General features: G+C 44.9%; 1 protein-coding gene across 4 annotated transcripts in view; it reads right to left on the reverse strand.

The window, feature by feature from the left end:
• The window catches only part of TMEM154 (transmembrane protein 154), a 78,677-nt gene extending 74,333 nt beyond the window's left edge, over positions 1-4,344 (reverse strand). For 3 of the 4 annotated variants that reach the window (XM_073605219.1, XM_073605236.1, XM_073605227.1), the window contains exon 1: positions 4,101-4,340. In XM_073605219.1, the coding sequence (XP_073461320.1) occupies positions 4,101-4,161 (61 nt within the window). In that variant the 5' untranslated portion in view covers positions 4,162-4,340. Of the gene's footprint in view, positions 1-4,100 lie in introns of all 4 variants that reach the window. The other variant, XM_073605207.1, reaches the window with a different exon arrangement.
• Between the last annotated feature and the right edge of the window lie 9,238 nt (positions 4,345-13,582).

Below are 13,582 nucleotides of genomic sequence, written 5' to 3' on the forward strand. Positions count from 1 at the left end.
ACTCTTTTCCAGGTCTATAAGATTTTGCTTCTCTGTATGTTTCAGGAAGGTTTCGCTTGAAAGATGGGCCTTTTCGAGGTTTTGGTCTTCTGTCTGAGGGAATGAGTCCCAATTTGCCACCTGTCATCTTTGATATGGCGCAATCTAGTTTTGGCCCAAATAGATTGCTCCCATCGTAGGGTATTTTGTACCAATTGGGTTTTGATGCAAGATCAGCTATCCAGGGCTTCAGCCACAAAGCCCTTCTGGATATTACTGAAGCCAACATTGCCCTGGCAGATGATCTAATGATGTCCACTGACGCTTCTGCCACAAAATCACCAGCCAGCTTGAGTTCCTGAAGAGAGGATTTGATTTTTTCCCAATCTGTGCCTTCCCGCAGTGACTTCTCAATGCTGGGGGTCCATCCAGAAATTGCTTTTCCAACAGCCGCTGAGGCAATAGCTGGTCTGCAAGCACCGCCTGCTGCTGAGTATGCTCTTTTCAGGTCAAGGCCAATCTTCCGGTCAAGCACATCCCTGAAGTCACAGCATCTTCTATAGGCAAGGTTACATGTCTGGCTAGCTGCATTAGGGAGACATCAAGGACTGGTGCATAGATCAGTGAATTCACATTGGATTCTTTTAGCGGATATAATTTTGCTAACCTATTATTGAGGCTAGTCTTTTTGTCTGGTTTTTGCCACTCATCTTTAAAGAGGTCCTCTAACTCATTAATAAACGGAAAGGATTCCGGTTTCTTTTTTTAGTTTAGGGAACTATTTCCTAATTTTGCATGGTGCTTCTTTTGCTTCCAAGTGATCCCTTGACCGATCTGACGAATCGTTCGACTAGTGTGGAATTGAAATCCTGCTGAGAGTTCCAAGTCTTCGCTGTTGGATGAGGAATCTGTCCGCGGTGTAGGGTTAGAAGTTGCAGACTAAGCGCTTTGAGCAGCTCTGTCTGTCTCGGGAGCTGATGCTTCTTGGATTGTTTCTTGCGCCGATTCCCTGATGAGGTTTGTTACCTCTGTGGCATCTGACTCCTTCTCCCTGGTTGCCTCATTGAAGCATGTGCCACGTGCTAGTTTGTCTGGAAGAGTTGGTGCTCCACAAACCCAGCAGGTCTGCGTCATGGCGATGAGATGAAGGGCATCTCCTGCGGTGCGAATGGCGGTGGAGAGAAGAGGACCTTGACCGACTCCTTCTAGATCACCTGTGTGCTGATATAGATGCATGACTTGAACGCTCCCTGTATCTTGAATTTGATGATCTTGACCTGGTAGGGCTATTCAAATGCCATAATGTTAGTGGCTGTGCTCTCTTTTTCTAATCTTCACTACTTACCTAATCAAGAAGACCCCTTACCTTACATGCTGAGGGTGGTCTGCTTGGTCAGTGGCCTCCATGAGCAGTGATGGAAAGAATATTTCACCTACAGTGATCAGTAGAAACAAAGGGTTAAATACTCCTGCAAGCAAGCAGGTAGAGAATTACAGACCAGGTGAGAAAAGAGCATATTTTAAATACCTGGGGCAGCAGGAGTAGCAGAGCCAGGAGCAGCAAATACCTGTTCATTCCTATGCAGACAGCAGCAATACACTTACAATCTGCATCTTTTTTTAAAATGCCACCGCCGTCGTCACGTTGAAAAAAACATAATCGCGCATGCGCAGTAGCGAGCTGCAGGCAGACAGCACCATCTTGGAGAAGGAAAAAAAGATTCCCGGGTGACATCACTTCCTGCCTCGCATGCGCGGAAGCATCAGAAACGAGCGGCCACCATCTTTGAACAGGTCCTGGCATCCGTGGGACTACAAAGCCCAGAGGAGAAGCCACGTGCAGGAGGAAAGTAAGGTTTTAGGAGGCCACTGCAATAGTGTAGACTATTGAGGGCTTGTCTGCACCAGTCCAGCGATCATTTTTTGCATTCCCCTGGGACCACCAGATTGGGGTTCCTTCCATAAAGCTCTTTTAGAGACTGTACAGGAGAGAACCTCCATCCAGGAGAGGCTGAACCTGGTGGGGCGAAGTGCGGTAAGGGGTTTTACGCATATCCATCCATCCTGTCAGGTGAGGGAAAAAAAAAAAGAGAATGCTGCGGGGTCTCTCCTTCTAAAATTTATAGCTAACCAATCCTATCAAGTTCTGGGGTGGAGTCACAACCCAGTGTGTGCTGCCATGATGCGTCAGAAAAACAATATACTGCAGGTTACCAATCCTTATATGTGGTGGCTACAATATTTTTTTATTTTGCTTTTTTTCCCCACTTTTATTCTCACCTGGTTATCCAGCCATTTACAAATTTCTAGTTAGGCAGGCCTAGACAATGCCAATTTCCTTCCTACAACCACGGGTGTTGACAGGGGAATCCCTCCTGCCAAGAAATTGTCTTCTGACGGTGGGGGGGAGCTGTCCCCACTAGGAGAAGACAGTGATTATCGCTAGTGGATACAGCAGCAATAATCGCAAAAAAAAAAGTCCGGCAGGCTGGTGGTACCCAAGTTGATCAATCAAATTGGTACATTCAGCCTGCCCATTAATGGTTTGAATCTCATCCGGTTCCTGCTGAACCAGCCAAGATTTGAACAGTCTATGGCTGACCTTAGGATGTCTCCACTTTGTTTGAAGAGCAACAGAGTTACCTATTGACAGCATCATTGTCAGTCTGGGGAGAGGGTAGTGTAATGCCCTATACACACGACTGGTTTTGCCGTCGGAATAAACTCCGAAGGTTACTCCGACGGAATTCTGCTCAAGCAGTCTTGCCTACACACGGTCACACCAAAATCCGACCGTCAAGAACGCGGTGACGTACAACACGTACGACGGGACTAGAAAAAGGAAGTGCAATAGCCAGTAGCCAATAGCTTCCGTCTCGTACTTGCTTCAGAGCATGCGTCGTTTTTGGTCTGTTGGAACAGCATACAGATGAGCGGGTTTCCCGATAGGAATTGGTTGCGTCGGAAATATTTAGAACATGTTCCATTTCTAGGTCCGTCAGAAATTTAAAAAAAAAAAAAGTCCAATGAGGCATACACACGATGTAAGCTTCCGTCTGACTTTTTCTGTCGGACATTCCGCTCGTGTGTACGCGGCATTAGAAGCACTAGCAGAGTTGCAGGACTTTAAGCTTGATACACATGGGCTGAAAATTGGCCAGTTCAACAGAAACCGGCCGACATTCGGCCCTTGTGTCGACCTGTCTGACAGAAGCCAGCCAAACGGCATACCAGCATCTAATCAGCATTGGCAGCCAATGGCTGAGAGCGCAGACCAGTGTGTTTGGTGGGAGGGCAGTCTCCCTGTCAGAACACAATAGCTCATCGGAGAGATCGCTGTACTAACATCGTGTAGTTGGTACAGTGAGCTCCTCCCGAGCTCCTCAGCCTTTTTTTGTTCAATCTACTGGATTGAACGAAAAAAAAAAAAGATAACAAAATAAAGCCAAACTCCAGCTAAAACTTTTTAGGAAGTTACAAAAAAAAATATTGATTTTCCTTTTAGGATAAATGTTTTTCATAAATTAATAAAAGCTGACCATTGTAAGTACCCCTGTCAGTGGTAACTGTTTTTTTCTCAAACCTCTTACCTCCGCTCAACAGCTTGTTCTGTTAAGGGAAGTTGAAAAATAACAGACTTAGGGCTCTTTCACATTTACAGCTGGGGGACAGTGGTTTTACCACCCCCTTGCACCCCACCTAAATTCTAACAGTGGGACGGGGGCGTAAACATGCTGCAGTACTTTTAAGTAGGCTTGCACATATAACGATTAGTAAACTGCAATGTAATACATATTTGTTTTTAGGTTTAATACTGCTTTAACTAATGCAAATTCCTCTTACCATCATGAGCATACTGTAGGCTGCCAATAGTCCTTCCATTAAAACAAAGTGCATGCTTGCCCCTTCCCTTAGCCATTGATTTGTAAGTTACAGCTGGTGTTCTGGACACTTTATGTCCTATGTACATATTTATACAGAATATGACTGCTGTCAGAAAACAGGAAATATGCTAAAGCATTATTCCACATGTACGGGCACTGCCTGGCAAGTTAAACACACAACACTAATCATACTGTCATCCCTCACACATATAATAATGGAACTGTACAAGTACTTACCCTGATAGAAAAATCCAACAAAAAGTAAGAGTCTACATGAAGCATTGATGTTTGACCTCATATCAATTTCGTATCCTGTTCTCTGATCTTCTGCACTTCTTTAATTATTCTGCAACTCTTTCTCAAAGGAACTTCAACATTTCCTGTTTCCTTTCAATGTATCTGTGAACATTTTCTCATCACACAGCTAAGGAGATATGTTGAAGTGTGTGTTTAGGAAGTGATGTAATTCACTCCAGGCTTGTTGAAACAGCTACATACCAAGACCAAAAAGGTTCAGACTAGCACCTGGATCACCCACTGGTCAGAACTTGAAGGTTTTCTTTTTTGAATAGACTTTTCTTTCTTTTGTTTTGCTTGCACTCTAGGATCAGTAACCTACAATATGCCTGAGTGCTCTTCGTTATGGGTATGTTCTTAGAAAAAATGCTTCCAATATATTTGAAATGAAGGCTGGGTTCACAGTTATGCAATTGCAGACATCGCATGTGATTCGCACCTCATTCCTGCGATGTCTGTGCGATGCGACTTCAGCCATACAGTTTATTTGGCTGAAATCGCATTCGCACCGAAATGGTGCAGGACCCTTTTTTTTGGTCCGCACTGGAATCAGATGAACAGCCATGCGATCCGATTCCATCCGATTCCACTGTCCACACTGTGTTCTGCAAACTGATGTGGGGGTGTCATTGACTTTATATTGACACCCACAGCGGTTCGCAGAGTGCAACTGCCTGCCATTCAGATGCTATGGAGGGAATCGCTGTGGTTCCCGCATCACACCAAGGTGAACCTAGCCTAAATTTAAAATACTTGTTTTTTAAAGTGAAGTGTGGGAATCATTTTTTTAATCATACTTTCCTAGGTCCCCCGCCAGCTCTAACACATAGAACCGAGTGATCAAACACCGCCAATCGCTCGGCTCTCAGAGCTCCCTGGAGTGCTGGGCTATGGAGGGGGCTTGAGCGTCCGGCTCAGCCTCTCATAGCCCTGAGAGGCTGAGCCGAGTGTCGGTCCAGGCATGTGGGCAGATCCCAATTATATGGTCGTGACTTTCCTGGAGCCTGGCCCGGCTCTGTGACGCCAGCTGACAGCGGGGTTCAGCCCGTTGTCTGCGGAAAACAGGTCACAGGGGTGCAAAATGAACTGCACTCCTGTGATCCACAGGAAAAGTACACCCCAATGAGCTTTGGCTGTACTTCTCTTTTAAAACTGTAAACCACAAAAAAATAATAAAAAATGAAGTATTAAAGCTGAACTTCCAGCACAAAAATGTACTTGTTTGGCTGTACTTTTCCTTTGGATCACAGGAGTGCAGTTTGTTCTGCACTCCTGTAACCCATTTTTAGCAGACAGCGGGCTGAAACCCACTGTCGGCTGATGTCACTGTGCCAGTCAGGGGATCCGCCCACATGCCTGGACCTGCACCCGGCTCAGCCTCTCAGTGAGCCGAGAAGAGCCTGAACCAACTGCTCCCACCCCTTCTACAGAACAGCGCTCCAGTGAGCAAGGAGGGGCAGAGCAGACATCAGTGACTGACCAGCTCTCTGCTCAGGGAGCCCTTAAAAATGGAGTAATTGGCGGTGTTTGATCGCTCGGTTCTCAGTGTTAGAGCCGGCGATAGACAGATGCAGCATCGAATTGATGCTGCATCCACCTAGGTAAGTATGATTCAGGGGGAAAAATCTCCATACTTCTCTTTTAAGAATCCTTCTTAATAGCCACAACAGATATACAGGTAAATTCATTTTGTGTGCACCAAATGCCTTTGCAAACTTCGATATCATCTTGGAAATGTAGCAGTGACATCTTCACTATGCTGCACATAGCTTGTGTAGAGAGCAGGGCTGTGGGAGGTGCCCAGCAGGCTTCACACACTACAGGCTGCCTGTTGAAAACTACAGGAGCTGCGGAGACAAGACCAGTCCCCCTGCACAAGGAGAGAAAGCAGCAGTGAGCAGACTTTATTACAGGAAGCTCCTGCATAGGGGTAAAGTGTCACACTGGATTATTGCACGGATCTGGAACAGAGTGCAAAGTACGCGTTTGCAATGCACATATTCGCCAAAGCGCTATGGATCATCAATTATCATCTGAAACTTTTATTGCAGAAAGATCACATCACAAAGGACCAAGTGCAAAGTTTCAGAGCCGTGCAGGACCCCTTCATCACATGCCTGACGAAGGGGTCTTGAGCGCCTCCGAAACCTTGCACTTGGTCCTTTGTGCTGTGATCTTTCTGCAATAAAAGCTTTGGACGATATTTGACGATCCATAGTGTGCTGGGGAATATGTGCATTGATCTGTGATGAGTCCAGTTTCCAGCTGGTAGTTATCAAAAAACTTGGATGGCTGAACTCTCATACCATGCAAAAAACGTCTTTATTTCTGTGTCACAAATCCATAAAAACAACCAATACTAATAGGCAGGGAAGGGACAAAAAAAAGGTAGACGCATTTCACATGATAGCTTGTGCTTTTTCAGTACCAGGCTCCTCCTGACTAAGCCACGTGGGAGGGTCGTGATACGCGTGGAGGCAGAGCCAGGCGGTGTGTGATTACCGGTTGAAGCAAGTGAGATATTGCTGAAATATATTGTTTTACTGATTTTATGTCTATTTTTAATTAATCAAATGCGAGTGCATTTCCCAAGTTGATCTGGTGTATTCCGTGTCATTAACTGGGATACAGGGGGTCCCCGGGTTACGAACAAGATAGGGACTGTAGGTTTGTTCTTAAGTCGAATTTGTTTGTAAGTCGGAACAGTACCTTTTTTAAGTGCAAATCTAGTCTCAGAGACAGGATGTAAACCCAAATCAACAGAGAAAGGCAACCGGATGACAGGGGCGGCATGGTTAGTTCAAATATGTTTTGTTTCTTTTATTTTTTTACTTTTTAATCACTTTTTTTTATTTTTATTTATTTGTAGCTTGTCATTTACTTTTTTTTTATTTTTGTATAATTTTCTTATTTTTAATATTATTTTTCCTATTCTTTACTTTTTTTAATTACTTTTTTTATTTTATTAATTTAATTATTACTGTATTTCTTATTTTTATTTTATTTTTATTTTTTTTATCAATTTTTTTTTTACTTAACCTTATTGCTATCACACAGGAGGAAACAATTCCCTGTGTGATAGCAATTAGAGGTGACAGGTTCTCTTTATTGACCCTGTCACCTCCAAAACAGGAGTCCAGGAGCACAGCTGAGCACAGCTCTCCCCTCTCACTATTTTTATGGCGGCAGCGACAGGAGACAGCAGAGAGGTGTACACTGTATGGCACAGCAGGGAGATGGATGGTGAAAGCAGCCATCAGAGGTCCAGGCAGGCCGGCCGGCCGTGGTGCACCTTCGCGGGGCAGCGGCGCAGGAAAGACCGGGGATCCTGGAGGCTTCGTTAGGCCGCACTAGGCCGGACAAGGCCTCGGCCACGACGGGTAGTTTTAGCGGCCTGGCAGGCCACCGGACCGTACCAGATCTGTGGATGGGCAGGCAGGATGACGAAGGGGACCCGCAGCCAAGCCAGGAACGGAGGAAAGGCTCAGGAGAGGAAGATTCGGCCAGCAGTGACGTCATTCGGGCCCCGTTTGTAAGTAGGAGTTGTTCGCAACTCGGATGTTCGTAAGTCGGGGACCTACCTGTACTACACTATCAGAATTTTTTTTTTCCCTGAGAACTTCTTGGAGTTACTTCCATTGGTGATGGTATGCCATTAAGGAGGATCTAAGTAGAGGACCATTATCTGGTGTGTGAGATAGATTTCCTACATTCTGTGTTGGCCCATATGTGGGTCTCTTGTATTAAGGTGAGAGTCCATTTCGCCTGGTGGTAAAGCACTATTGCATGGCTTGCTGGAGCCCAGAGGGGATACAAGAAATTTTAAAAGCACTGATTTTTTCCTGTGAAGAAGCAATATTGGAGCACATTCTTTTGATTTTTGAGACTCTTCTTTATCTTGTTTTTTCTTTTTGGTTTGATTTGGACTTTATATGATTTTTTTTCACCAAGATGTTTTTATATTTACTCGGCACGTTTGATGTTAATTGTGTAATATTGATCGATAGTTGACAACAGTCATTTATTATTGTATCATTTGGGCAGCGCAATCACCTACTCTTCATTGTATGCGGGAACACATTTTGTCATAGCAGCAGCCATTAGTTAGATCCTTTGGAACATGTGGGAAGGGAATATTGACATTACCATGTAGATGTTTGCAGCACATTGGTGCGTCATTTGTTAGGTTAAAACAGGCAGTGAAGAGGTGTCACACCGCCTCCTCGCCACCTATCAAACGGCTCTGAAAAGCAATCTGAATGGGGATCACTTTTCAGAGATGAGGAGGTTTAAACGCAAGTCTAAATGTAGCCAGATATCCATTTTATCTAATGGAAATAGCACCTATGGCAACCTCTGAAATGACGCCCCATCCAAGCATCTGACACCCATGTTTTAGATAAATTTATCATAATATCAACAAAAAAATGCAAGTCAAAATTCAGTAATCTTTTAACAATTTAGGGCACTACATGAAATTGCATTGACCCATTTATGCTCCAGGCTTTGGCCAATTGACACTCACGCTTCATTGTTGAGTGTCACAACTCCACCCTGTCTGCAATTTCCTTGAGTTGGCGAATGTTCACAGACCCACGTAACAGCGAACGTACATTAGGTGGCATCTTGTAAATGTTTGCACGATCCCCAGGGCCGCCAGTGAAAATCATGGAGCTCCGCAGCTGTCCCATTCCTTTGACCCCTACTTATTACAGCATACAGTAGTGATGCGGTGATCAGCAGTAGGGATGGGGCTCGGGTTTACGGCAGTTCAGACTTTGCACCAATCCCTGCCTTGTTTGTGTTTCGTGGACTAGATAAACTATCTGGGCTGTTTGTTTGCAGAAACCCATTGCTCTTACTGCAGCTGGAAGTCATTAAAGCTGAACTGCCCAATAAGGAAATATTGTGTCACTGAGGCATATGTGTTCTTCCTTGAATCTTGGTGTGCTTTGTGTATTTTTTCCAGATCTGTGCAGTAATCCAGTGTGAAACTTTACCTCCTGTGCAGGAGCTTCCTGTATAAAAGAAATGTCACTGCTACTCACTAATTGTGCAGTGTGACTGGTCTGGACTCCATCCCTTCTGTGAGCTTTCTCCTGGCAGCTTGTAGTGGATGGAGCCTACATGGCCCCTCCCACAGCTCTGCTACTTTTACAAGTTAATATCTGAGTTTACAAAGGCATTTGGTGATGGTAATACTACTGCTAATAAATGACATTTTCCCGCTGTCGGGCATTGGCCGCTAGGAGGCTGGCAGCTGCTGGTGGCTTAGCATCCACTATTCAGCTGTCTGTCGGTTTGTATTGAAATGTATATCAAGCAAATATGGTCATGATCATATTTGGTCAATGATATGAGGCAGCTCCCAGGACCTTTGTTTATATCTAGCAATGGGGCCTGGATAGAGTTGCCACCTCATCCCTTTAAACCTGAACACATATTAATTATACAGGTTCTGCGGCTAATTAAGGTGACAATTAAACTCACTTGTTGCCTTATCTGCATTTAATTAGCCTCAGAACCTGTGTAAGTCATATGTGTTCGGGTTTAAAGGGATGAGGTGGCAACCCTAGGCCTGGAGCTGTCATTTGAGTCCATGCACATTTGGCATTTTTCCTTTCCACCAGTCGCTGGCCATGTACATTGTGATTGGTGGTGGATCTGCATTTCTGAATGATGGGGCATCTTTTTTTATTGGGTTTTTATATTTTTTTTTGTTTTTTTTTTTTAAATAAAGGACTTTTCAAAGTTGCCTGTGGTTATTCATATGGGACTGCAAACCGTTATCTTTCAGACAGCTATTGTAATAAATAAACTTAGACAATATTTTGGATTAATTTTTTATTGGTTTTATTACCACACCCACTACCACACCCACTCCAGTTTCAAAAGACTAAGTGCAGCCAGCAACAGCATTGCTGATCACCTCCACACCAGCCCCACTGTTGCCAGACCATTGTAAGCCAGCAACAGTTCTCCTGATCACCACCAACCTGTGTTGTGAACAAACAAGCTATTGCTTGTGAAACATGACAACTGCTTGTCCTGTGTTTGTCTGATACACTTGTGACAATAAAGGTACATCAAGCAAGTTTTTTGGAAATTCGGAGTACAACCATTTCTTCATTTTATTCGTATTGGACGGTGGTGAGCCGGGGTCTGCACCTGTCATCCATTTGCACCTGAAGATTTGCCTGGAGCAGTGTGTGCTCTTCTTTTGGCCAGTGACACCAGACCAGTGTACGCCAGCAGCAAAATTCCTGATCACTGCCACACCAGTGCCAGTGTCACTAGACCAGTGTAACACAGCAACAGTGTTCCCGATTGCCACCACACCAGCAGCCACCAACAGTGTTCCTACACACTGCCATACCGTTCCAGGTGTCACCAGACCAGGGCAGCCAGCAATGTTCCTGATCACTGTCACAGTGTCACCAGCACAAAGTAAGCCAGCAACAGTGTTCCGCCACACCAGTCACAGGGTCATGAGTCCAGAGTAAGTCAGCAGCAGTACCCTGATTGCTGCCACACTGGTCCCAGCGTTACCAGACTAGTGTAAACCAGCAAAAGTGTCCCTGATCATCACCACACCAGTTTCAGTTTCACCAGACCAAAAAAAGCCAGCAACAGTGTTTCTGGTCATCGCCACACTATTCCCAGTATTACCAGACCAGTGAAAGTCATAAACAGTGTTTATAATCACTGTCAAACCAGTGCAGTCTGTGGATGGGGCCATTCATCCTGCACATGGGGGTAACTTTTTGCATATACACTATATTACCATAAGTATTAGGACGCCGCCTGCCTTTACACGCACATGAACTTTAATGGCACCTCAGTCTTAGTCCGTAGAGTTCAATATTAATTTGGCCCACCCCTTGCAGCTATAACAGCTTCAACTCTTCTGAAAAGGTTGTCCACAAGATTTAGGAGTGAGTCTATGGGATTGTTTGACCATTCTTTCAGAAGCGCATTTGTGAGGTCAGGCACTGATATGGACAAGAAGACCTGGCTCACAGTCTCCACTTTAATTCATTCCAAAGGTGTTCTGCAAGTTCGTTCCTGGGTTCTTTGAGAGACTGACTGCTGGGGAGGGAGCCAAATCACAGACCCCCCTCGCTACTGGAGGACCCATTACCTGCACCAGGGACCATGCTTTATGACTAGCTGCAATATACTTTGCACTAGAACTTGGTTACCCATAGCAGCTGCATTACTCCTCTCTCTATACTTGCAGAGTAGATCTTTGTAGTAGCTTTGCTTTATACTCCACATGTGCTTTACTGACCCGAGTTCTTTCATAAGTCAGAACCATCATGCACCCCTTTCAAAAAATTAATTCCAAGCTTAGAACAGTTGATGCAACTTTACTTAAAACATCTTGGTTGTCCTCCGGATCCCCGGTGTCTTAAACAGACCACAAGGTGTAGCAGTCCTATAGCATGTCTGTTCAGAGCCAAAAGTCCAGCTGAGAAAAACCTGTGTGAGCCCCCTGGCCCCCCTAGCCTTCACCCTTTTTATATCACAGGTGGGCAGGCTGGATCCAATAACCCAAGGAACAGCAGCACGCAATTTAAATCTTTCCCCCAGTTTGGGACAGCTACTGCCTAAACCAACATACCCGCAGACAACCTGCCTACAAGTCTGCAACAGTGTTTCTGATCACTGCCGCACAAGCCAATGTGTCATCAGACCAGTGTAAGGCAGTAACAGTGTTCCTGATCACCATCTGTCACTGTCTGGGACTTGGATCTGAGGCTAGTAGCTATAGCAGTAGAAACTTTCATGCAGTAGTCAGTGGGATGAATACACAGGCAGAGCCCTCAAGCAGATGACGCAGGCCTTACCCAAGGCACAGGGTCTAAGCACTAGCTGGTTTTCAGCAGAACTCCTGATGGTGGAGATGGGTTTAGCTGCATGCTAATGTCAGATCGCAGCTCTCTGGATTGCCCTAGCAGGAAGAGAGTAATTGGGGGTCAGATAGCGGATGAAACCATACCCTCCCATCATGTTTAGACGGGAATGAGGGACACCTACTAGCAGCAAACGTATGTAGACATAGAACACGCCTCCTGCCACACCCCCTTAACGGAGAATTAACCATAAAAAAGGTTAATTAAATCCGCAAGGGCTTTTTTTTTACCACTACTATTCCTTTATATTGGCTTTTAAAATTTACAAATGCAGCAATTTAGAATTTGGATTACAGGTTTAGCACTGGGAAACACTTTTTGAAAGATAAAAAGTGCATTTTATATACAACTATATAGATCAGACCAAATGAGGGACAAATGAGGAGGAAAGAGGGACAGAGGGACATTGCTCTAAATCAGGGACAGTTCCTCGAAATCAGGGACAGTTGGGAGCTATGGATGAAACAGTTAGGGAACAAAAAGAAGCACAGTCGATTAATAAACCAAAAGTTCAGTAACAAATAGTAGCTGGATGGGATCAAGCAAAAGTGTAATCAATGAACAAGCCAAGAATGATAACAAGTGGTATTGAAGATAAGGGCAGCAACAGGTATGCAAATGAGCTGGAGAGAGCAAAATAATTTGGCAAACAGGAAGTATAGAGACATAACCTAATCCTAGAGTTCAAGGTTCACCAGAAACAAGATACAAAGCAGGGTTGTCCAAGGAATCAAGCAGGGAGCTCTCCAGCATTTCAGGTGGCACAGTGAGAAAAACTACAAGCAGACGCTGCAGAGGTTCCAGGTTCAGATCTGGGTTGTAACACTGCCACACCAGTCCCAGGGTAACCAGACCAGTGCAGTCAGTGACAGTGTTTATAATCACATCACATGAGTTAAAGTGTCACCACACAAGCATCCAGCAACAGTGTTCCTGATTGCTGCCACACCAGACCGTTGCAGTAAGCAACATTTTTCCTGATAGCCGCCATACCTGTCTCAGTGTCACCAGACCAGTGCAGCCAGCAACAGTGTTTCTGATTGCTTCCACACCAGTGCCAGAGTTGCCAGACCACATCAGCCATCAATAGTGTTCCTGATTGGCGCCACACCAGTCTCAGTGTCACCAGACTATTGAAAGTCATCAGCAGTGTTCCTGATTGCGGCCACACCAGTGACAATGCCACCATACCAGTGCAGACAGCAACAATGTTTCTACTTTTAAGTCACACCGGAGCTAAGTGCAGCCATCAACATGGTTCCTGATTGCCACCACATCAGTAGAGTGTTACCAGAGGAAATGCAACCAGCAACAGGGCCTACGCCCTTTGAAGACCAGTCTTGATGGTGACATCATCACGCCCGCCAGGTTGTCGGAGTGGCGTGGCGTTTGTATGTTTGCTTTTATTTACAGTTGTGAGTACCTTTCCTTAATAGAATTAAAATGAGTTCACTTATTCTACACTATGGAATCCTCTGCCCTGTCTTTCTTTCCTGTGTGTATACC

This window comes from Aquarana catesbeiana, linkage group LG01 (genome assembly GCF_042186555.1).
Source record: "Aquarana catesbeiana isolate 2022-GZ linkage group LG01, ASM4218655v1, whole genome shotgun sequence".
In the NCBI taxonomy this organism is placed as follows: Eukaryota; Metazoa; Chordata; class Amphibia; order Anura; family Ranidae; genus Aquarana; species Aquarana catesbeiana.